General features: G+C 46.5%; 2 protein-coding genes and 1 pseudogene across 2 annotated transcripts; 1 reads left to right on the top strand and 2 right to left on the bottom strand.

Annotated features, from left to right (window-relative positions):
• Positions 1 to 466: 466 nt before the first annotated feature.
• LOC120057473 (olfactory receptor 1052-like) lies at positions 467 to 2433 on the top strand. The gene is made up of 3 exons (XM_039006081.1): positions 467 to 610; positions 924 to 1586; positions 2269 to 2433. Exons 1-3 carry the CDS (start codon positions 467 to 469, stop codon positions 2431 to 2433), a joined length of 972 nt encoding a protein of 323 aa, XP_038862009.1.
• A 968-nt stretch (positions 2434 to 3401) lies between these two features.
• On the bottom strand, positions 3402 to 10504 carry LOC120057474 (annotated as a pseudogene).
• Positions 10505 to 16149: 5645 nt separating this feature from the next.
• On the bottom strand, positions 16150 to 17094 carry LOC120057475 (olfactory receptor 52N5-like). The gene has a single exon (XM_039006082.1). The coding sequence runs from the start codon at positions 17086 to 17088 to the stop codon at positions 16150 to 16152; it is 939 nt and encodes a 312-aa protein (XP_038862010.1). The 5' UTR covers positions 17089 to 17094.
• Between the last annotated feature and the right edge of the window lie 8752 nt (positions 17095 to 25846).

The raw sequence follows: 25846 nt of genomic DNA on the forward strand, positions 1-25846 counted from the left end.
TCAACTAGCAACTATCAGGAAATAACACTGATCAAATTTCTTCAGACTTGTACAGTCTGCGTTTTATCAGCTGTTGTACAATATGATACAAAACACAGGAAAACAGAATTTTGACTGCATTGGGCCTGTAACGAAACATAATTGAGAGCCACTTGCTTTGAATTATTATACATGTTTGTGTTATATCACATTGAATATATCACAGATTTCCCCACTCTGACACCACCCAGGTTGAAAATCTGAAATAATAAGAGTTATATTTTTTGCTTCTATAGGCAACACTTTTCATAGAAATTATAGTTACACCATGGATTATTGTAGATACTTTCGTAACAAGAATATAACTGTACTAAGCCATGTTTGTTAAGAAAGAGCTTCTTCTATCTGTAGGCTACAAGGTATCAATGTATCTCTCTGTCTGCACCAGGTTTGTCTGAGGTCCTATCAGGCCCACTGGCCCAGAGGTATGAACAGCACCCAGTCCAGCCCTGTCGCCTTCTTCATCATCCAGGGCCTGGCCAGTCTGGGGGAGAAGAAGATGGTCCTGTTTATCATCTTCCTGCTGGCCTACACCATCATCCTAGGTGGAAACATCATGATCATCTACCTGGTACTGTACATTGTACACGCACAGCCAGAACCAGATCACAATAACATTAGATAGAGATTATGTTATAAGAGAGACCATGAGGTGTAGTTAGTGTAAGTAATCAAAAGGTTTTGTTCAGGTCCTCTCACTTAGAATTTGCTCTAAGTGCCCGTAGACTACACTATACTCCTCAGGAGTCAGGAGTTTTGTACTCTTGAGATTTATGGCTTGGGCCCAGAGTTTCCCCTGGTCAAGACATGTTGTCAGGAGAAAGTCTCTGCTGGGCCTATCTATGACATCACTGTCTAACCGCTTTCTTTATCTCGTCCTAAAGGTCCGGACTGACCCGAAGCTGGGCTCCCCCATGTACTTCTTCCTCCACAACCTGTCCATCGTGGACATGATTTACACAACGGTCACCATCCCCAACATGTTGTCAGGCTTCCTGACTGAGGTCAAGACTGTGTCCGTCCCCGGCTGCTTCCTCCAGATGTACTGTTTCATCCACATGTCTGTTACTGGCCGCGCCCTGCTGACCGTTATGGCCTATGACCGCTATGTGGCCATCTGTAATCCTCTCCGCTATGCCGCTGTGATGACCCACCCCGTCTGCCTGCTACTCATCATTGGGGCGTGGACCTTCGGCGCCATCTGCACCTTCCCAACCACTAGCATGGCATTGCAGCGTTCATACTGTGGACCCAACGTGGTGCGCCACTGCTGGTGCGACCCGTCCTCAGTGAGGCTGCTGGTGTGTGGGGACACTCAGGTGGACAGCATCGTGTCACTGTCTTCTGCTCTCGTAGCGCTGCTCACCACGGGTGTGCTCATCCTCACTTCCTACATCCTCATCGGTGTGAAGATAGCTAAAATGGGCGCCGCAGAGCGACTGAAGGCGTTTAGCACCTGTGCCGCCCACCTGACGGTTGTGTCCATTTCTTACAGCTCTGCCTCATTTGTCTACATCTCCTACCGTGTGGGAAACTTCTCTCCAGAGGTGACCCTCCTCTTCATCCTCCTTCTCCCCCTTTCTCTGTTCTATTGACTGTTTAACTCTACCATCAGTCACCTTCAGTCAACACTGTGAATCTTACATTCACCAGTTGAAGTTTGACTGATATTTGTGCCATTACTCTGGTTACCCATGTCCTCTCTGATTTGTCATTCACTGTTGATGTCTAATGGTACGCAAAAGGCATTCCCACCAGGAGATGGCACTGTTGTATTAATTGTGTGTAACATACTGATGCTCTTCAGTCATTGTAGATTTGTGTCATGGTGGCAGTACTGTGAAAATCCTAATAACAAAGTTGGGGTCTAATTCCATTTAAATTTCAGTCAACTAAGAAAGTATACGAAATTCCAATTGTAATTCCATTTTCCTAATTGAAAAGCATTGAGGATAATTGGAATTTCAGAGTACTTCCTGAATTGATTGGAATTTAAATGGAATCCAACCATCCCTAATAATCTTATGTATATGTTTATGGTTGAATATGATCAAGGTCATACTGTTAATAACGTTGTGATAAGGTTAGATAACGTTGTGTTGATGTTGTTAGTGCGTATCATTGTTGTTTAATAATGTGTAACTTTTTGTTTATTATATTGTGGTTGTGGGTATCATTGTTGCATTGCGGTTGTCTTAATGTTGTATTCATGTTGTGTTATTGTTGTAGGTGCGTATCATCGTGTCGGTGCTGTACTCGGCTCTGACTCCTTTCCTGAACCCGATGATCTACAGCCTGAGGAACAAGGAGCTGAGAGCGGCCATCAAGAGGGCCTTCTGCCGACACAGAGACGTCTCACCGCGGGGCCGCAAAACACTCAACACACTGTCCTGACAGCAAAACATTCAATACAATCTCCTTTAAAATAGTTTAGTATGGGCTAAAAAGTGTGATAATTTTCAGAGATTCCAAAATAATGCCAAGTCACTGTTTCCAATTATTGTTTGTTCTTTGGAAGGCAGAACAGCTAAATGTTTCATTATCATGCACTAAATAAACGAAACCGAACAATAACAGTGTTTACCATTTGGTTCATGGTGTAGGTTACACAACTGTATACAACTGTTTAATAGTTTTAAGTTTATTGATAAGAACCACAAAAATGAAATAACAACTATACAGTCCTGTTCAATCGCATTGTACAACTACCAGATACAATACTAAATGGTATGCGATTATACTTGTTTTTAAATCAATACCAAAGAAACAACAGTAATTGTTAGGTGATTATTGTGTAATTACAATCTCGCAATATTATTTCTAAATATCAGGGAAATAGCACACTGTCAAATAAAGTGTACCAACAGATTTTGGTTTTGTGCCTCTGCCTTCTCTGTAAGCATCACAAATTAAAATAAAACTTTGCACAATAAAATATTCTATGATGGTTTGCACGTGGAAATTAAATCTATAAATGATTAATGGAACACCCCCCAAAACGTTGCACCACCTAAAATAAATGTCAGTTTGAAAACATACAGTAGTGTTCTTCCTAGTTATGTATTTTACAGTAGATTTGCATTATGCCAGGAATTAAGATTTTTTTCCATCAGTACTAACCCAAACCGGGGCAGTTGTATATTTGAATTGTTACAACATGCTTTGAATATGCATAGCATCAATGAAATAATGGCTCTCAGCTAATGTTAGGGTCCAATTCAACAGAACCCTTACAGGTCCCTCAGGTGGTGGTTGAGAAGAAACTCCACCCTTGTTTTATGAACGCCACACACATACACTGCAGTTCTCATTATATTATATATTATTTATTTTCCCATCAGATTTAACACAAAATCCTGCATCTACCTTGGCTCTTTGAACACCCTAAATATCCTCTGTTTAATCTCTTTAGTCTGTAAACCATATATTATGTGGTTGACACAGGTAGGGACCACACTACCCAGCACACTATTCAGTTTGCGCAGGTCTGCATAGGCTAGGAAGCGATGTAGGATGATAATGGTAAACCCACATCCCAGCACAATATGGTAGACCAGTAAGCGTGTGCTACAGGTTGTCAGGACCTTGCTGTTTAAAGAGCTGTTCTACTACTCAGACAAACAATGGCAATCTTCAGATAGGCGAGACTGATGCAGCCTATGGACGAGACAAACAGCATAACAGTAAATGTTAAGACATATATGTTATTTATAAACCCGGTCTCGCAGGAGAGCTTGAAAAAGGAGGCGCTGTCGCAGTACGGGTTAAATATGTTAGACCTACCTACAGTGATAGGCGGATATGATGCCCAGCAGAATCCCCACTAAGACTATGGCCACCCCCCAGGCAGACACTGACAACCTGATTACCATTTTGCTGTTCATGATGGTAGCGTACGGCAGTGGGTTGCAGATGGCCACATACCTGTCAAAGGCAATGATCATGAGAACGGTGTGTGATGTCGTAGCATAAACATGAGCACAGAAAGCCTGAATGACACACTCTATGTAGGTGATATATTGCTCAGGAGCTGCGGTCAAAATGTCCCCTAACAGACGAGGTATCATTGCTGTAGCCCCGACTATGTTATTAAGAGACAAGTTTCAGAAAAGGATGTACATGAGATGATGCAGGCTCCTCTCCATGGAAATCAGTACTATGAGGCTGATGTTGGCCACGAGGTGAAGATGTAGATAATAAGGAAGAGGATTAGGTCAGGGTAGGAGGTCTGTTGAGTGACCTTTAAGTGATTGAAGGGAAGTTCAGGATTTTATAACTTGATAGAAGAACTGTAATCCATGATTTGTAATCCATAACCTTATCAGTCCCGAGACCCATCTGACTTTCATTTATCTGTGTCACGATCGTCTTCGTGAGAGAGAGTGGACCAAGGCGCAGCGTGTGCAAAATACATCTCTTTTATTTTAGAGAAGGAAAAAACACGTAACGAACACAATTACAAAACGAAACAACAAACGATCGTGAAGCTAAAGACGTAAGTGCAAACCCAAGCTACAAACGTACAACATAGACAACTACCCACAAAAGCCTACTGCCTATGGCTGCCTTAAATATGGCTCCCAATCAGAGACAATGAATGACAGCTGTCTCTGATTGAGAACCAATCTAGGCAGCCATAGACATAACTAGACAACTACACTCTTCTCTGCCCCATACACATACAACACCCCTAGACACTACAAAACATATACATTCCCCATGTCACACCCTGACCTAACTAAAAAACATAAAGAAAACAAAGAATACTAAGGCCAGGGCGTGACAGTACCCCCCCCCCCCCCCAAAGGTGCGGACTCCGACCGCACAACCTGAAATAGAAAGGGGAGGGTCCGGGGTGGGCCCCATCATGGCGGCGGCTCGGGTGCGGGACGTGGCCCCCACTCCACCATTGTCAATACCCGCTTTGGTAGCCTCCTCCAATTGGCCACCCTCCAAATTAACCCCACCGGACTAAGGGGCAGCACCGGACTAAGGGGCAGCACCGGAATGAAGGGCAACACCGGAATGAGGGGCAGCTCCGGACTGGCTGGCGGATCCTGGCTGGCTGGCGGATCCTGGCTGGCTGGCTCTGGCGGATCCTGGCTGGCTGGCTCTGGCGGATCCTGGCTGGCTGGCTCTGGCGGATCCTGGCTGGCTGGCTCTGACGGCTCATGGCTGGATGACGGCTCATGGCTGGATGACGGCTCTGGCTGGTCATGGCTGGATGACGGCTCTGGCTGGTCATGGCTGGATGACGGCTCTGGCTGGTCATGGCTCGCTGACGGCTCTGGCTGGTCATGGCTCGCTGACGGCTCTGGCTGGTCATGGCTCGCTGACGGCTCTGGCTGGTCATGGCTCGCTGACGGCTCTGGCTGGTCATGGCTCGCTGACGGCTCTGGCTGGTCATGGCTCGCTGACGGCTCTGGCTGATCCTGTCTGGCGGAAGGCTCTGGCTGATCCTGTCTGGCGGAAGGCTCTGGCTGATCCTGTCTGGCGGAAGGCTCTGGCTGATCCTGTCTGGCGGAAGGCTCTGGCTGATCCTGTCTGGCGGAAGGCTCTGGCTGCTCCTGTCTGGCGGAAGGCTTTGGCTGCTCCTGTCTGGCGGAAGGCTCTAGCGGCTCCTGTCTGGCGGAAGGCTCTAGCGGCTCCTGTCTGGCGGACGGCTCTGAAGGCTCATGGCAGACGGGCGGCTTTGCAGGCTCATGGCAGACGGGCGGCTTTGAAGGCTCAGTACAGACGGGCAGTTCATGCGGCGCTTGGCAGACGGACAGTTCAGACGGCGTTGGGCAGACGGGCAGTTCAGGCGCCGTTGGGCAGACGGGCAGTTCAGGCGCCGTTGGGCAGACGGGCAGTTCAGGCGCCGTTGGGCAGACGGGCAGTTCAGGCGCCGTTGGGCAGACGGCAGACTCTGGCCGGCTGAGACGCACTGTAGGCCTGGTGCGTGGTGCCGGAACTGGAGGTACCGGGCTAAGGACACGCACCTTCAGGCTAGTGCGGGGAACAACAACAGGGCACACTGGACTCTCAAGGCGTACTATAGGCCTGGTACGTGGTACCGGCACTGGTGTTACCGGGCTGAGGGCACGCACATCAGGGCGAGTACGGGGAGAAGGAACAGTGCGTACAGGGCTCTGGAGACGCACAGGAGGCTTGGTGCGTGGTGTAGGCACTGGTGGTACTGGGCTGGAGACACGCACCACAGGGCTAGTGCGTGGAGGAGGAACAGGGCTCTGGAGACGCACTGGAAGCCTGGTGCGTGGTGTAGGCACTGGTGGTACTGGGCTGGAGCGGGGAGGTGGCGCTGGAAATACCGGACCGTGCAGGCGTACTGGCTCCCTTGAGCACTGAGCCTGCCCAACCTTACCTGGTTGTATGCTCCCCGTCGCCCGACCAGTGCGGGGAGGTGGAATAACCCGCACCGGGCTATGTAGGCGAACCGGGGACACCATGCGTAAGGCTGGTGCCATGTAAGCCGGCCCGAGGAGACGCACTGGTGGCCAGATGCGTTGGGCCGGCTTCATGACATCCGGCTCAACGCTCAATCTAGCCCGGCCGATACGTGGAGCTGGAATGTACCGAACCGGGCTATGCACGCGTACAGGAGACACCATGCGCTCTACTGCGTAACACGGTGTCTGCCCGTACTCTCGCTCTCCACGGTAAGTACAGGGAGTGGGCGCAGGTCTCCTACCTGACTTCGCCACTCTCCCTTTTAGCCCCCCCCCCCCAAGAAATTTTTGGGGTTTACTCACAGGCTTTTCGGGTTTCCAGCCACGTCTCCTTGCTGCCTCCTCATACCACCGCTCCTGGGCTTTAGCTGCCTCCCTCTCTTCAACAGAGCGGCGATATTCCCCTGTCTGAGCCCAGGGTCCTTTTCCGTCCAATATTTCCTCCCATGTCCACGAGTCCTGGTTTCTTTGCCGCTGTTGTTGGTTCCTCTCACGCTGCTTGATCCATGGTTGGTGGGTAGTTCTGTCACGATCGTCTTCGTGAGAGAGAGTGGACCAAGGCGCAGCGTGTGCAAAATACATCTCTTTTATTTTAGAGAAGGAAAAAACACGTAACGAACACAATTACAAAACGAAACAAAACAACAAACGATCGTGAAGCTAAAGACGTAAGTGCAAACCCAAGCTACAAACGTACAACATAGACAACTACCCACAAAGGCCTACTGCCTATGGCTGCCTTAAATATGGCTCCCAATCAGAGACAATGAATGACAGCTGTCTCTGATTGAGAACCAATCTAGGCAGCCATAGACATAAAAAGACAACTACACTCTTCTCTGCCCCATACACATACAACACCCCTAGACACTACAAAACATATACATTCCCCATGTCACACCCTGACCTAACTAAAAAACATAAAGAAAACAAAGAATACTAAGGCCAGGGCGTGACAATCTGCATGTTTATATGTTTTTATTATTAAAAAACCTGATAAAAAGGAATTTATATGAATGCTGTAAGTACAGAAATTGTTTGCTCAGTGGGAAATAAATATCCAACTAGTCAGTGACAACTGTGTGAAGTTTGTGACAGCAACTATGTGAGCTTATTACAGTATTATAGACACTACGTCCTGGGATTTCCTATGATCTTCTATGAAGAACCCCACCCTTACCTTCTAACGACTATTGTGTAGCTTGTGAACGTCATATAGAGCACAACATGTCACATGAGAGTCTCAGCTTTTCATAGATAGCTTTTGATTGTTTGCAGCTCAAACCATTCGGACTCTACAGACATTTTTGTAAAAAGACTTGGCCCCGGGTCCCTTCAGGATCCGCCCTTGTCTCACAAACACGTTTCTAGCTCAGCCCCATTAAACACACAGACTAATGGTACCAACGGATGCAGAAGAAATAGACAAAACCAATGGTACAAGCCAGAAATGTCACAGTTTCTGTGTTATTTGATTGTTGTTTCCTTAGGTTACTGCTAGAGGGCACCCTTACCCTGTTTTCTAGTTGTCAGGTTACCCTGATTATTACTTATTGGATTTTCCTGTGTTTAATTGCCTTCTCTGTTCACCTGGTTGCCTTGTTATTTAGGTTCCTCAGTTGGTCTGTATCTTTGCTTAGGTCTCATGTTTTATTAGTGTGCTCTTGTGCGGTTGCCTTGTTTCTGTAAAGACTAAGTAAAAGTTCTGGATTTATCCTTACCCCTGCTTGCTGTGTTTCTCTGTGCCTGGATTCGAGTTTGTACTAGCATTATTGGTACAGTAGTCCTAAGCCTACAATGGACCCAGCAGAGATTTTTCAGTCGTCCGAGGAACACTCTGAATTCCACCATTTATGGTCGGCTCACACCCACCTATGGAACTGTGATTGGATGTGCATGTACATGCCTAGTTAAATAAAGGTTAAATAAAAAAATAAAAAACAGTGGTCGCAATGAGGCGCGGCTGCAGACATTGTCGGATGATTTTAGAACTCTTGTGTCCGCTCTGCAGACAGGACAGTCGGTAGCAACGGCTGCTGCACCTGTGGCTGTTCCTAATCCTCCTCTCCCTACCAGCTCAGCGTCTTCCTCCCTTTGGGAGCCTCATCTCCCGGCACAGGAGCGCTATGAGGGGCATCCTGGGAGGTGTCGTGGGTTACTGCTCCAATGCTCACTGGCCTTCGAGCTGCTGACAACAACGTTTCCTACCGAGCGTTCCAGAGTGGCATACGTTATCTCCTTGCTCTCAGGACAGGCTCTGGCCTGGGGTACGGCCATATGAGAGAAGCAATCAGACATTTGTTTTAATTGGCAAAGCTTCACCCAGGAGATGAAGAGGGTTTTTGATCACCCCATCAGTGGCAGGAACGCTGCTCAAAGACTCATTATGCTTCGACACGGAAGCCGGAGGGTAGCAGATTACACCATTGACTTTCGGACGCTTGCCGTTGAAAGCGGTTGGATACAGAGGCACTTCACTCAGCCTTTCTGAACGGACTCAGCGAGGTTCTCAAGGATGAACCGGCTTCCCGGGACAACCCTGACACTCTGGATGAGCTTATCATTCTGGCCATCCAGATTGACAACCGGCTTCGGGAACGTCGTCGTGAGAGGACGGAGGGGATCAGAGTTGTTTTAGGTTCCGCTGAGGGAGTCGATTCTTTGTTTGTTCCACTGCCTTATGCTGCGTCTGCTTGTCCTGTACCCCGTCAGAGTCCTCAATTCGGCTCTGGTTCTCCTTCATATACTTCAGAAGAGCCAATGCAATTGGGACGCACCAGGTTTCCGCTCTGGAGAGATGGTGCAGGATTAACAAGCAACGTTGTCTTTACTGTGGTCAGTCTGGACATGTCCATGCCTCCTGTCCCGAGCTGACGGGAAACGGGATGACTCGTCAGTAGACGGGAGAATACTGGCGAGTCAAATACAGTCTTCAGCTGCCGACACGGTACGCACCTTGCTTCCTTCCAACCTGTGGTGAGACAATGGGCAGTTGGACATTCCTGCTTTCATAGACTCTGGGGCTACCTGTTTTCTGGATCACACATTAGCTCGCCAACAGGGGCTGCCTCTCACTAAGCTGGAAGTTCAACCCCTTGGGTCTGGGAAGGTGAAGCAACTCACCATGCCTATTCAGCTACAAGTTCTGGATTACCATGTGGAGTTTATCCAGTTACATTTGTTGGACTCTCCTGAGCTTCCCCTGGTTCTTGGACATCCGTGGCTTTCTATCCATAATCCTCAAATTGACTGGCCCTTGGGAAGAGTTCTGTGATAGAATCCTTCATGCCAGTCCACCTACCAGCAACTCTCTCTACATCTTTCCAGCCTGCTCGTCTGGAGGCTTATGATTCTCCTGTTCCCCCGGCTAGGGATGACAAGCCTGATCTTTCCCGCGTACCTCGGGATTACTGGATTCTGGGTCAGGTCTTCAGTAAATGAAGGGCCAGCAAACTGCCTCCTCACAGGTCCTACGATTGTGCCATCGACCTCCTGCACGGCACCACTCCTCTGAGAGGAGGGCTGTATTCTCTCTCAGGTCCAGAGACTGCAGCCATAAACAGTTAAATTAAGGAGGCGCTGGCGGCTGGTTTTATTCGGCTGTCCACTTCACCTGCAGGAGCGGGTTTTTTCTTTGTTGGAAAGAGGGATGTGGGATTCCGTCCCTGTATCAATTACCGGGGTTTAAATAACATTACCATCAAGAACCGTTACCTTCTTCCTCTTATGTCGTCAGCCTTTGAGAGACTCCAGGGAGCTACGTTTTCTTCAAAATTTGATTTACGGAACGCATACAATGTGGTGCGCATCAGACAGGGATACGAGTGGAAGACAGCGTTCAACACTCCAAATGGACATTATGAGTACCGTGTCATGCCGTTTGGATTTACAAATGCTCCGGCCATTTTCCAGGCCCTGGTTAATGATGTGCTGCGCGACTTACTTCACCAGTTGTGATTGTGTACCTGGATGACATCCTCATCTTCTCCAGGTCCATGGTTGAACACATCCAACATGTTCGCCAGGTTCTTCAAAGACTCCTCTCATCTCGCTTTTTGCAAATGCATTCGAATGATCTAAAGTTGTGCTGTTGCAACTTCCTGTAAACACACCTTCCAATTCAAAAAAAGTAAAAGTTCTGGATTTATCCTTACCCCTGCTTGCTCATCTCGCTTTTTGCAAATGCATTCGAATGATCTAAAGTTGTGCTGTTGCAACTTCCTGTAAACACACCTTCCAATTCAAAGTGAATGGCAGGCCTGTGTGGCAAATTTCTTGTTGGCATGAAGGCCTACTGTAGCTCTGATTGGCTATGGTGCACCGGTCTGCGTAGACTCCGTTCCTGGACAAGACAGGTTTTATTTACTGCAGTGTCTATTAATTGTCCAAACGCACGGCTGCTTTTAGGTCAAAATGTTGTGGGATCATACCAAGAAAAACCTCTTAAAGTCAAATGGCAAGTCTATGCCACATCCTCAGATTATTCAAGAGTGGGAGGACGATATGAAAAAATGGCCACATATCACCAACGAAGACATCTTTAATGATTTATTCTTGTCTCTCAGTGTGGATGGGACAGAGATGAGGAGCTACAAAAGCACAGATAAATATTAATACCTCCACAGTGGCAAAGTTGGGTGCGGGCTTATTCACTGTCTTGAGGATGACAATCTGGTATACCTCAAAGCAGATGTCCAGCCCAGTCTGAGCTAAACACACCATCATTCTGCCTGGATTCTTGTATCATCTGTCGGCATGGTGGAGACTGCAGGATGTTCTTCTGTTGCAGGGCAGGTCGAAGACTTGCAGTCATGCAGCTGCAATACTATGGAAGGTAGCTAGCTCACTGGCTTTTTATTTATCATAACTTGCCTAACTTGCCTTTCTATGACTGATACGTTACTTAGCTAGCTAGCTGATTGTGATGATACCATATCACTGACCAGAACTGACAACGTTAACTATTACAACATGCAGACATGGTTCTTGGTTTCAATGGCTCATTGGTAAGTATATCAGTCTAATCTCGAATGGCAATGAGGTATGTACAGAATCAAGGTGAGTTTTACAATTAAATAGGAAATTACCAACATAAAACCTAAACTTTTTACCCCCTATTTCGTGGTATCCAATTGGTAATAGTTACAATCTTGTCTCATCGCTGCAACTCCCATACGGACTCGGGAGAGACAAAGGTCGAGAGCCATGCGTCCTCCAAAACACAACCAGCACTGATTCCTGACACAATGCCCATCGAACCCAGAAGCACCAATGGAAACACCATACACCTGGTCAGCGTGCACCAGCCCGCCACAGGAGTCACTAGTGCACGATGAGACAAGGATATCCCTGCCGGCCAAACCCTCCCTAACCCGGACGACGCTGGGCCAATTGTGAGCCACCCCATGTGCCTCCCGGTCACGGCCGGCTGCGACAGAGCCTGGAATCAAACCCAGAATCTCTGGTGGCACAGATAGCACTGCAATACAGTGCCTTAGACCACTGCGCCACCCAGGAGGCCAACATAACCTAAACTTACTAGTTAAAAGGGAACTGTGTAAACTAGTCAACTGTGAACACCATGTTAACGAGTGTTCCATACTGTAATTTACTATTCTAACAATAGGTGCAATGCTGGGTATGGATGATTGACAGGGGTGTCCTGTACAGATGAGCAATGCCAGTGGAACTCGGGGACGCAGCGGAATTTCACTCACAAAAGGTTGAGCGGGATCTGTTTTAAAGTTCACAAACCAAATGACGAGTTCTCTGACAGCACCCCAGCTGCTTCTCCATCTCTACCTTCAACTCCTGTGTACCACTCCCACAACGCACTTAGGAAGAGTTTGGAAGGGGCCAATGTTCTGCACGAGTGCATCAAAGCTAAACCAGTCATCAAGTTCCAGCAGCAGCCACATAGCTACAGCAGCCTAATGGTTTACATATCATCAACATGCAGTGTCAGAAATGCTTGTCATTTTATTATGTTTTTGCTAAGCTGAAGGAGTGTAAACGTGCCAGCTTGGAGGAGGTCACTAAAGGACAGAGTTCCTCCCGTGAGTATGCATGTAAACTTTGCATCACTGCTAGCTCAGCAAAGAAAGTTCCTGTGCGCACCTCAACAAATCCTTACAACTTTGTGCAGGAGCATCTCTTCCCCAGGTTCCATGGGAACTCAGCAACCACATATGGCAAAGAAAACGAGCAGGTGGCCTACACATGGATGGGAGAGCTGTGGGTTTAGTCTGGAGAGTAGAGGCACAGTAGTGTGTCAAGGAGCCATGGCTTTCTGCAAGCCCAGATGGAGTGTTAAACTCTCAAGAACTTCTAGAAATCAAATGTCCTGTTCTGAGTAAGTCTCGGACTGAACTGTTTTCTGGCAAACTCACCGATGTGAAGCTGGTGGATGGGGTTCCTCAGCTGCAACCTAATGGAGCCTGTGGGTACTACATGCAGAGGCGGATGGGCATGTTCTGCACAGGACTGGAGAGATGCAAACTACTGTCTGGGCTCCATCTGGGCAGGTTGTTATTGTTGATGTGAATGTCAGTGCTGATGTTATCCCTGAACTGAAGACATTCTATTTCATACATATGCTGCCAAGGACAGTATATGAGTTCCAGTCAGGCAGACTAACTCTGTGCTCCAAATATGTTAAACTATGTGGTATTTAGGCTCAGGGTGTAACGCCGGGAGAGTGATGGTTGTGGAGTCAGACGCAGAGAGCGGAAGGTAGACGGGAAAAAACACTTTAATGTCCTCAAGCACAGTAACAGGTACAAACATGGGTGAAGCACAAAACACAGGCGCAACAAACCCAAAACAACTGATACCAAAATACCGGACAGCGAAAACCCAAAAGTCAGTAAACACCACAAACGTCAAAAATAACCACAAGCCCGCACAAACACCAGCGGGCTAAATGAACTTAAATAACACCCATCCCAAAACCCCAACAAGGAACAGGTGAAAACAATTAGACCAAAACAAACGAAAAGGAAAAAGGGATCGGTGGCAGCTAGTAGACCGGTGACGACGACCGCCGAGCGCCACTCGAACAGGAAGGGGAGCCACCTTCAGTGGTATTCGTGACACAGGGCCTAATACTTTGTGTTTTTAAATAGTTCTCATATTTTGTGCCTTCTACAGCTCTCTCTGTCAGCTCTACCTTATTATCTAAGCATAACACTTGATTTTTTTGTCTTGCACAGTTCTCTTCATATGCATATTTACATGATTATATTTGCATAATTGTTTCATGGCTTGCCTTGTACAGCTCTCTTCATACATGTTTATCTAATGCCTAAGGATAACTCCTTATGATTTATGAATATTTTTATTGTTTAGCTCTTTTCATATGGCACTTCATGAACTAAGCATACCGTAACTCATCTTGCACTTGGCAAATTATGGTGTTAATAAAAACACTATGAAATTCCACTTTGTTGACATTTTCTTTAATACTTAACATTTTGAAATGAAGGAATAGGAGAGTTTCAAATGTGTTTTCAGTTTGATTCTGGGTTTGGTTTTCAAGTGGCACAAATGATGAAAAACAATGTGGCACTTGATAAACAGTTGTCTTCCCTCTTGGTCTGTTAGAGACATTTTGGTATGATTGCAGCACCATGCAGGGGTGGGCAACTCCACTCCTCGAGGGCCTGATTGGTGTCAGACTTTTTCTCCATCCCTAGCAAACACAGCTGATTAATCAAATTGCATTCTAAACTGAAGATCATAATTAGGTGATTATTGGAGTCAGGTGTGTTAGCTGGGGCTGGGGCAAAATTGTGACACCAATCAGGCCCTCGAGGACTGGAATTTGCCCACCCCTGATCCTAGTGGATCCCTGTAATGATCAGGAACAGGTAAAGGTACAGTACATGTAGGAGCATTAAAATGAATCAGATTAAACAGGAAACTATAATACAGTATATATTTAAGCAATAAGGCCCGTGGGGGTGTGGTATATGACCAACATAAATCAAATCAAATTTTATTTGTCACATGCGCTGAATACAACAGGTATAAACCTTACAGTGAAATGCTTACTTGCAAGCCCTTAACCAACAATGCTTTAAGAAGTTAAGAATCCTTTTGGACCTAGACTTGGCGCTCCGCTACCTCTTGCTTTACCGCAACAGCACTCCCTCCTCTAAAAAGTTTGGTGGTCAAAACACTCCTGCTCCATGAACAGCTTCCTTTTCTGTCAGTTATTGTGGCATCCCTTACTGAACATAAAAGGCACATTTTGCGTGAATCCATGTTTGGGAAGTTGTGATAGCGATAGCGAGTTAGTTAGCTAAATGCAAACTATTGTCCGGAAGTGTTTTAACGGTAAGGCCCCCACAAAAAAAAACAGAGACCCTGCCCATATTTCCATTGAAAATGAGGCGAATAGAATTTTCACAACTGCTTTAGTATACGTAATTCCCAAACATTCTACGAATTTATGAAAACATGAAAATTACCATATCTAAGTGCTCGCTTGTCAGAGAAAAAAAATAAAAAGATTTCATGTTGATAAAATGCTGCCAGTTCCACTTTAACTAAACAATGGAAGTTGCACAATCCATGACTACTCTGTAAACTAGCTTGACGTGCTAAAAAATAATAGAAACAAGTTGAGAAAAAAAGTAACTAAAATAAATGTTTTATCTTCTGATCCAGATCATTATCTTCTGAATCAATTCTCCTGTCTTGAATGTAGAAGTTCTATTTTGCAATCTCCCCAAATAAATGTGATATCTTTGATGAGAAGTTCAGTCAGTGAAGGTCATCTCCATGGTAACCAGAAACTCATTCTTCTGTACATGCCTTCAAACTACCGTACAACCCCTTAAGTATGCCCTAACCTAAGAACAACTTTGAGGGTATTGACCTTAATGTAATGACCTTAAATAATTCCCTCAGGTAAGGGAAATTCTTCCTTTCAGTAAAACTATTTTTGCATGCACCAAATTTCGCCCCCAGCTTTGGTTCCATTGAAAATGAGTGGGCCACCAACTTGCCGTTTTCTGTCTTTATTTTATTCAGACGGTTGATTAGAATCAAGCTTTCAGAACATTCCCATCTGGCATATTGATCATTCAGCAGACAGCAGTGGTCTCCTTTTCATATCCGAAACAATGCAACTGGTAGCCTCGAGCAATGGCCCCCCCATCCTGCAAAAAAAAGAGGAACTGAGTCCATCTTTAAACTTACTCTTGAATGTTGTAATACAATAGTCTAAACTGAAATTGGGTAGTGCATCATCAGTTCCTCTATACATTGTAACATTGCAAAATGTACAGAATTGTATGAAAATTAGCTTAAAAACTGCAACAGTTTGTGTCATGAACAGTGCTTGTGCCCATAGAAATAGATGTTGCACAGGTGATGTTCCTCCGAGTGAAAATGTGAACCCCTGGCCTAGAGGGTGCAACAACTCAACACCAATGTCAGTTGGCTTTTCATAACGAGAGAGAGAGAGAGAGAGAGAGAGAGAGAGAGAGAGAGAGAGAGAGAGAGAGAGAGAGAGAGAGAGAGAGAGAGAGAGAGAGAGAGAGAGAGAGAGAGAGAGAGAGAGAGAGAGAGAGAGAGAGAGAGAGAGAGAGAGAGAGAGAGAGAGAGAGAGAGAGAGAGAGAGAGAGAGAGAGAGAGAAGAATTAATACACATTCATCATACAGTCACTTTATTATTATGAAACTTGTTGAAGATTTTCTGTCTGATCTCTTTGGTCTGCAGACCGTAGATAATAGGATTGAGCCAAGGAGGAACCACATGAAACAAAATGGCTGACAGTTTCCTGTGGTCGGCCCACTGAGGGAAGCGATGGAGAAAGATGATGGTGAAACCGGATACCAGCATGATGATGTACACAGACAGGTGTGTGGAGCAGGTCTGCAAGGCCCTGCTATTCAGAACCCTGTTTTTGTTTCTCACACACACAATAGCTATCTTAAGGTATGTTAGTGTCACACTCCCTATGGAGGACCCCAGGAGTAGGACGGTAAAAGTGAGTCCATAGATATTGTTAATAATAACGCTTTCACAGGAGAGCTTGAATAACGAGGCATTGTCACAGAAGGGGTTGAAGATTTCAGATCTGCATCGTGACAGGCTGAGTGTGAGGCCCAGGAGGACCCCCACAAGCAGAAAGGCAGACCCCCAGGCAAAAGCAGTCAGTTTTGCGATCATCCTTTTGGTCATGATGGTGGCGTATCGCAGGGGGTTGCAGATGGCCACATATCTATCAAAGGCCATGATAATCAGTATTGTATGTGATGTTGTGCCAAACATGTGGGCGCAAAATGCTTGGACGGCACACGCAACGTCGTTAATGTAGCGGTCTGTGCTTGCCACGAATATGTCACTCAGCAAACGAGGGACGATAACCGTGGCTCCAAGAGCGTCATTGAGAGGTAGGTTGCAGAAGAGGATGTACATGGGCTGGTGCAGGCTCCTCTCCATGGAGATCAGTAGTATGAGGCCGATGTTGGACACCATCGTGAAGATGTAGATGATGAGGAGAAGGATGAAGGCAGGGTAGGAGGACTGTTGAGTGACCTTTAACCCCTCCAGGAGGAACATGTTCTTAGGGTAGGTGTGGTTCTCCATTTGCCACCCAGAGTGAATGTCACAACCTGGAGGAGAATGCAATACAGTTATTTAATAATAAATACAAAATAAATAGCAGTGGTATTATGACTTTAAAAAAAGGTCTACCAAGCAACAAATACAATTTGATAATCCTTGTTCATTACCTTGCCTCTCATTAATATCGCTCATTAAATACTTACTGTTTTAGAACAATTACTGTCAATATATTTAACCAAATGATTTCATGAAAAAGTGAAAAAAGTAACCAAAAACAAACCAACATAATATATTTCACAAAAGAGAACAACAACTGACTATAATTCAATGTTGTATAATTCAATAGATGTAGATACAATGGACACAATAACACTTTCAACTCTAACAGATATAAAACATCAGCATCACAACAAGCACATTAGATAACATAAGAAGGATTGTACCTGACATAAATTGTTGAAGTATAACACTAACAAAAAGGGTGAGATGATCTTCCACCCCTCAAGACTGAAACAGCATCACAGCCTTTTATCCAAAACTCTGAACATGGTAATACTCCCAACCCAAACTCCCAAACTCCCATGGTTACAAGGTTGGAGGCCTCTGGTGAAATCAAACTCCAGGAAAAATAATTGGCAACTGCTTCAGATTGTAACTTGAGTGATGTAAGCTAGTCCATTTTGGCATTGTGTGTGCAGTCAATTTTTCATGTTAGTTTTTAAAGGCAAAATGGAATTAAATTGCCCTTTTCAGGATGAATAGTGGGTGATTGGCATAGGTGGACAAAACATAAACAGGATTTGAACCTCAGTCTCCAGTAAGGGATATGTGTTCTCTAGACTTGACGGTTTTACCACTCAACCAACCTCTGTCACCTCATGTTTCTTTTTGACAGTTATGTATATAAATGATGACTGACAGGGTGCACTGTTTTGAAGCCACTGCACCACAATGTTTGTTATCCTCCACTATTGTTTGAAAGGTTTTGGAAGATATAGAAATGCATTTATTAATGTCTACATTCATTTTTGCCAACTATTATATATTACAGACTCCTAATTAATGCATACTTTTAAATTATATTCCGTGAACAAACACATTTTTGTGAAAACCTTTTCCTTAATCCTTTACTGAAAATACTTTGGATTGTCACGTTCACTGTCTTCAAACTCCCTGTCATAGATGAGCCAAGGCGCAGCGTGCATGTAATTCCACATTTCTTTTAATCGTAGTGAAACCTTCACAAAAAGAACAGGTAAACAGAAACAAACGTGGCGCACACAAACACACAGAGAAAATAAATAATTACCCACAACATAGGTGGGAAAAAGGCTGCCTAAGTATGATTCCCAATCAGAGACAACGATAGACAGCTGCCTCTGATTGGGAACCACACTCGGCCAAAAACAAAGAAATAGAAAACATAGAATGCCCACCCAAATCCCACCCTGACCTAACCAAATAGAGAAATAAAACGGCTCTCTAAGGTCAGGGCGTGACATGGATACTGTACATTCAGTAACATAATAACAATATTTATGGAAAATGTCAGGTAGGTGCAACATAAGACAAAAAAATGACAAGGGTTTGCGTAAAAGGACTAACTGGCGTCTCCAAGTGGTCACACACCTCTCCAAAGTTTGCACTATTACTAAATTCACGAGGTTCAGCTTTCCACCATTTGACAAACATGTTGGCAGGGGTGGTAGTTGTTAGAGTTTTGTTTGAGGGTTTTGGCGTGGATGGTGGTCGGGGAGGCCAGCCCTCAGTCATAAACTGTTGTTGTGCTGAGCATGCTGGCAGGATGTGAACGTGTAGCAAACCAAACCTCATTAATCACACATTTTCAGTATTAATTATACGGTGCCTTCGGAAAGTATTCAGACCCCTTGACATTTTCCACATGTTATATTAATGACTAAATAAAACAATTTCCTCATCAATCTACACACAATACCCCATAATGACAAAGCGAAAACAGGTTTTCAGAATTTTCTGCAAATGTATTAAAAACAGGAATACTGTCACGCCCTGGCCTTAGTATTCTTTGTTTTCTTTATTATTTTAGTTAGGTCAGGGTGTGACATGGGGAATGTTTGTGTTTTGTCGTTTTGGGTGGTTATATGGTAAAGGGGGTGTTGGGTGTAGTGTATGAGTTTGTGTTGAGTGAATGTTTCTAGGTATGTCTATGGTTGAGTTAATGTTTCTAGGTATGTCTATGGTTGAGTGAATGTGTCTAGGTATGTCTATGGTTGCCTTAGTGGTTCTCAATCAGAGACAGATGTCTTTCATTTGTCTCTGATTGGGAGCCATATTTAAGGCAGCCATGGGCATCATGCATTTGTGGGTAATTGTCTGTGTCTATGTTCTATGTTGCATGTGTGCACTTAGTTCATTTATATAGCTTCACGTTCGTCTATTTGTTGTTTTGTTTCATTTTTCTTCTTAATAATAAAGAGAAGATGTATTTTTCACACGCTGCGCCTTGGTCCACTCTCTCACCCTTAGACAGCCGTGACAGAATTACCCACCCATGCGGAATCAATCAGCGTGATAAGCGGCAACAGGAGCAGCGCAAGGAGGAATGGCAATGGGAGCGTAATCTGGACTACACTACGTGGGAGGAGATCGACAGGTGGGCGATCGACCCAGGGCGAGTGCCGGAGCCCGCCTGGGATTCTCTGGCGCAGTGCGAGGAGGGATACCGGCGAATGGAGGCAGCACGACGACGCGGTAGGAAGCCTGTGAGTCAGCCCAAAAAATTTCTTGGGGGGGGGCTTAGAGGTAGTGGGCCGAGGGCAGGTAGGAGACCTGCGCCCATTTCCCAGGCTAACCGTGGAGAGCGGGAGTACGGGCGAACACCGTGTTACGCAGTAGAGCGCACGGTGTCTCCTGTACGTGTTCATAGCCCGGTGCGGGTTATTCCACCTCCCCGCACTGGTAGGGCTAGATTGGGCATTGAGCCAGGTGCCATGAAGCCGGCTCAACGCGTCTGGTCTCCAGTGCGTCTCCTCGGGCCGGCATACATGGCACCAGCCTTACGCATGGTGTCCCCGGTTCGCCTACATAGCCCGGTGCGGGTTATTCCACCTCCCCGCACTGGTCGGGCGACGGGGAGCATTCAACCAGGTAAGGTTGGGCAGGCTCGGTGCTCAAGGGAGCCAGTACGCCTGCACGGTCCGGTATTTCCGGCGCCACCTCCCCGCCCCAGTCCAGTTCCACCAGTGCCTACACCACGCAACAGGCTTCCAGTGTGTCTCCAGAGCCCTGTTCCTCCTCCACGCACTCGCCCTATGGTGCGTGTCTCCAGCCCGGTACCACCAATTCCGGCACCACGCACCAAGCCTCCTGTGCGTCTCCAGAGTCCTGTGCATCCTGTTGCTGCTCCCCGCACTAGCCCTGAGATGCGTGTCCCCAGCCCGGTACCACCAGTTCCGGCACCACGCACTAGGCCTAATGTGCGTCCCCAGGGTCCAGTATGCCCTGTTCCTTCTCCCCGCACTAGCCTGAAGGTGCGTGTCCTTAGCCCGGTGTCTCCAGTTCCGGCACCACGCACCAGGCCTACAGTGCGCCTCATCCGGCCAGAGCCATCCGTCTGCCCAGCGCCATCTGAGCCATCCGTCTCCCCAGCGCCATCTGAGCCATCCGTCTCCCCAGCGCCATCTGAGCCATCCGTCTCCCCAGCGCCATCTGAGCCATCCGTCTCCCCAGCGCCATCTGAGCCATCCATCTCCCCAGCGCCGTCTGAGCCATCCGTCTGCCCCGAGCCATTAGAGCCGCCCGTCTGTCCCGAGCCGTCAGAGCCGTTAGTCAGTCAGGAGCCGCTAGAGCCGTTAGTCAGTCAGGAGCCGCTAGAGCCATTCGTAAGTCAGGATCTGCCAGAGCCGCCAACCAGACAGGATCTGCCAGAGCCGCCAACCAGACAGGATCTGCCAGAGCCGCCAACCAGACAGGATCTGCCAGAGCCGTCAGCCAGCCATGAGCGTCCAGAGCCGTCAGCAAGCCATGAGCGTCCAGAGCCGTCAGCCAGCCATGAGCAGCCAGAGTCGCCAGCCAGCCATGAGCAGCCAGAGTCGCCAGCCAGCCATGAGCAGCCAGAGTCGCCAGCCAGCCATGAACAGCTAGAGTCGCCAGCCAGCCATGAGCAGCCAGAGTCGCCAGCCATCCATGAGCAGCCAGAGTCGCCAGCCAGCCATGAGCAGCCAGAGTCGCCAGCCAGCCATGAGCAGCCAGAGTCGCCAGCCAGCCATGAGCAGCCAGAGTCGCCAGCCAGCCATGAGCAGCCAGAGTCGCCAGCCAGCCAGGATCTTCCAGAGCCGCCAGCCAGCCAGGATCTTCCAGAGCCGCCAGTCAGCCAGGATCTACCAGAGACACCGAAGCGGATATTGACAATGGTGGAGTGGGGGCCACGTCCCGCACCCGAGCCGCCGCCATATTAAGGCCCACCCCGGACCCTCCCTTTATGTGTCAGGTTTTGCGGCCGGAGTCCGCACCTTTTGGGGGGGGTACTGTCACGCCCTGGCCTTAGTATTCTTTGTTTTCTTTATTATTTTAGTTAGGTCAGGGTGTGACATGGGGAATGTTTGTGTTTTGTCGTTTTGGGTGGTTATATGGTAAAGGGGGTGTTGGGTGTAGTGTATGAGTTTGTGTTGAGTGAATGTTTCTAGGTATGTCTATGGTTGAGTGAATGTGTCTAGGTATGTCTATGGTTGCCTGAGTGGTTCTCAATCAGAGACAGATGTCTTTCATTTGTCTCTGATTGGGAGCCATATTTAAGGCAGCCATGGGCATCATGCATTTGTGGGTAATTGTCTGTGTCTATGTTCTATGTTGCATGTGTGCACTTAGTTCATTTATATAGCTTCACGTTCGTCTATTTGTTGTTTTGTTTCGTTTTTCTTCTTAATAATAAGGAGAAGATGTATTTTTCACACGCTGCGCCTTGGTCCACTCTCTCACCCTTAGACAGCCGTGACAAATACCTTATTTACATAGGTATTCAGACCCTTTGCAATGAGACTCGAAATTGAGCTCAAGTGCATCCTGTTTCCATTGATCATCCTTGATTGGAGTCCACCTGTGGTAAATTCAATTGATTGGACATGATTTGGAAAGGCACACACCTGTCTATATAAAGTCCCACAGTTGACAGTGCAAGTCAGAGCAAAAGCCAAGCCATGAGGTCGAAGGAATTGTACGTAGAGCTCAGAGACAGGATTGTGTTGAGGCACAGATCTGGGGAAGGGTACCAAAAATGTTCTGCAGCATTGAATGTCCCCAAGAACACAGTGGCCTCCATCATTCTTAAATGTATGAAGTTTGGAAGCACTTCCTAGAGCTGGCTGTCCGGCCAAACTGAGCAATCAGGGGAGAAGGGCCCTGACAGCGCTCCAGACTTCCTCTGTGGAGATGGGAGAACCTTCCAGAAGGACAACCTCTCTGCAGCACTACACCAATTAGACCTTTATGGTAGAGTGGCCAGACGGAAGCCACTCCTCAGTAAAAGGCACATGACAGCCCGCTTGGAGTTTGCCAAAAGTCACCTAAAGGACTCTCAGAACATGAGAAACAAGATTCTTTGGTCAGATGAAACCAAGATTGAACTCTTTGGCCTGAATGCCAAGCGTCAGTTCTGGCGGCAACATGGCACCATCCCTACGGTGAAGCATGGTGGTGGCAGCCTCATGCTGTGAGGATGTTTTTCAGTGGCAGGGACTGGGAGACTAGTCAGGATTGAGGCAAAGATGAACAGAGCAAAGTACAGAGAGATCCTTGATGAACACCTGCTCCAGAGTGCTCAGGATCTCAGACTGGGGTGAAGGTTCACCTTCCAACAGGAGAGCGACACTAAGCAGACAGCCAAGACAATGCAGGAGTGGCTTCGGGACAAGTCTCTGAATGTCATTGAGTGGCCCAGCCAGAGCCCGGACTTGAACTCGATCGAACATCTCTGGAAAGACCTGAAAATAACTGTGCAGCAATTCTCCCCATCCAACCTGACAGAGCTTGAGAGGATCTGCAGAGAAGAATGGGAGAAACTCCCCAAATACAGGTGTGCCAAGCTTGTAGCATCATACCCAGGAAGACTTGAGGTTGTATTCGCTGCCGAAGGTGTTACAACAAAGTACTGAGTAAAGGGTCTGAATACTTATGTAAATGTGATATTTCAGTATTTTAGATTTTTATAAATTAAATTAGTAACCTTTCTAAAAAAGCAGTTTTTGCTTTGTCATTATGTGGTATTGTGTTAATATTGATGCAGGGGGGGGGGAATATTTAATCAATTTTAGAATAAGGCTGTAACGTAACAAAATGTGGAGAAAAATCGAAGGATCAGAATACTTTCCGAAGGCACTGTATATAAAATTGGAAATTTTGACTGTAAAATGTTGTTGACCTCTAAAACATAATTTTGGAATGATGAATTTATTCAAATGTTGTTTTTATCATTTTAGGAACTCTAGAAAAATGTTGTCTACCAGGTGGTTGAGATGCCCATTAAATGAATGTTATTTGGACAATGGAGAAATATTGTTATGGAATTTTTTGGTCTGTGTAAATAGAATAATATTTTCATATTCATTTCAGTATTTACTGTTTGCCTGTTATCTTCAATATGTTTCACAATATTATTCAATACATTTAATTTTACAGGTATTATGGGCACCATTATTAACAGTTAATGCATTCATTTACATACATACCAGTCAAAAGTTTGGACAAAAGTTTGGCCTGATTCACGCAGTCTCCTCTGAACAGTTAATGTTGAGATGTGTCTGTTACTGGGACTGCAATCTGAAGTGCAGTTAATTGCAGATTTCTGAGGCTGGTAACTCTAATGAACTTATCCTCTGCAGCAGAGGTAACTCTGGTTCTTCCTTTCCTGTGGTGGTCCTCATGAGAGCCAATTTCATCATAGCGCTTGATGGTTTTTGCGACTGCACTTGAAGAAACTTTCAGAGTTCTTGACTGACCTTCATGTCTTAAAGTAATGATGGACTGTCATTTCTCTTTGCTTATTCTTGCCATAATATGAACTTAGTCTTTCACCAAATAGAGCTATCTCTGTATACCACCCCTAACTTGTCACAACACAACTGATTGGCTCAAATGCATTAGGAAAGGAAAGAAATTCCACAATTAACTTTTACCAAGGCACACCTGTTAATTGAAATGCATTCCAGGTGACTACCTCATGATGCTGGTTGAGAGAATGCCAAGAGTGTGCAAAGCTGTCATCAAGGCAAAGGCTGGCTACTTTGAAGAATCTAAAATCTGAAATATATTTTGATTTCTTTAACACTTTTTTTGGTTGCTACATGATACCATATGTGTTATTTCATAGTTTTGTGTTATTCCACCAGTTATAGAGGTCTTGGATGGCAGGAAGCTTGGCCCCTGTGATGTACTGGGCCGTACGCACTACCCTCTGTAGTGCCTTGCAGTTGGAGGCTGAGCAGTTGCCATACCAGGCAGTGATGCAACCAGTCAGGATGCTCTCGATGGTGCAGCTGTAGAACGTTTTGAGGATCTGAGGACCCATACCAAATCTTTTCAGTCTCCTGAAGGGGAATAGGTTTTGTTGTGCCCTCTTTACGACTGTCTTGGTGTATTTGGACCATGACAGTTCGTTGGTGATGTGGACACCAAGGAACTTGAAGCTCTCAACCTGCTCCACTACGGCCCCGTCGATGAGAATGGGGGCGTGCTCGGCCCTCCTTTTCCTGTAGTCCACGATCATCTCCTTTTGTCTTGATCAAATCAAATCAAATGTATTTATATATCTCTTCTCATATCAGCTGATATCTCAAAGTGCTGTACAGAAACCCAGCCTAAAATCCCAAACAGCAAGCAATGCAGGTGTAGAAGCACAGTGGCTAGGAAGCACGGTGGCTTGATCACGTTGAGGGAGAGGTTGTTATCCTGGCACCACACGGCCAGGTCTCTGACCTCCTCCTCCTCCTCCCCTGTCTCATCGTTGTCGGTGCTCAGGCCTACAACTGTCTTGACGTCGGTAAAGTTAACGATGGTGTTGGAGTCGTGCTTGGCCATGCAGTCATGAGTGAACAGGACGTACAGCAGGGGACTGAGCATGCACCCCTGAGGGGCCTCCGTGTTGAGGATCAATGTGGCAGATGTGTTGTTACCTACCCTTACCACCTGGTGGCGGCCCATCAGGAAGTCCAGGATTCAGTTGTAGAGAGAGGTGTTCAGTCCCGGGGTCCTTAGCTTAGTGATGAGCTTGGAGGGCACTATGGTGTTGAACGCTGACCTGTAATCAATGAATAGCATTCTCACATAGGTGTTCATTTTGTCCAGGTGGGAAAAGGCAGTGTGGAGTGCAATAGAGATTACATCATCTGTGGATCTGTTGGGGCGGTATGCAAATTGGAGTTGGTCTAGGGTTTCTAGGATAATGGTGTTGATGTATGCCATGACCAGCCTTTCAAATCACTTCATGACTACAGACGTTAGTGCTACGGGTCGGTAGTCATTTAGGCAGGTTACCTTGGTGTTCTTGGGTCTGCTTGGAACATGTTGGTATTACAGACTCGGTCAGGGACAGGTTGAAAATGTCAGTGAAGACACTTGCCAGTTGGTCAGCGCATGCTCGGCGTACACGTCCTGGTAATCTGTCTGGCCCTGCGGCCTTGTGAATGTTGACCTGTTTAAAAACTCACATCGGCTACGGAGAGCATGATCACACAGTCGTCCTGAACAGCTGGTGCTCTCATGCATGCTTCAGTGTTGCTTACCTCGAAGCGCGCAGAGAAGTAAT

The sequence above is a fragment of the Salvelinus namaycush genome, chromosome 12 (assembly GCF_016432855.1).
Source record: "Salvelinus namaycush isolate Seneca chromosome 12, SaNama_1.0, whole genome shotgun sequence".
NCBI classification, from domain to species: Eukaryota; Metazoa; Chordata; class Actinopteri; order Salmoniformes; family Salmonidae; genus Salvelinus; species Salvelinus namaycush.

Bases quoted from the DNA above. Each gene is read 5' to 3' on its own strand.
- LOC120057475 (XM_039006082.1), bottom strand. From the start codon at position 17,088: ATGGAGAACCACACCTACCCTAAGAACATGTTCCTCCTGGAGGGGTTA.
- LOC120057473 (XM_039006081.1), top strand. From the start codon at position 467: ATGAACAGCACCCAGTCCAGCCCTGTCGCCTTCTTCATCATCCAGGGC. The intron at 611-923 runs GTACTGTACATT...CTCGTCCTAAAG, and splicing joins ACATCATGATCATCTACCTG to GTCCGGACTGACCCGAAGCT. The intron at 1,587-2,268 runs GTGACCCTCCTC...TTATTGTTGTAG, and splicing joins TGGGAAACTTCTCTCCAGAG to GTGCGTATCATCGTGTCGGT.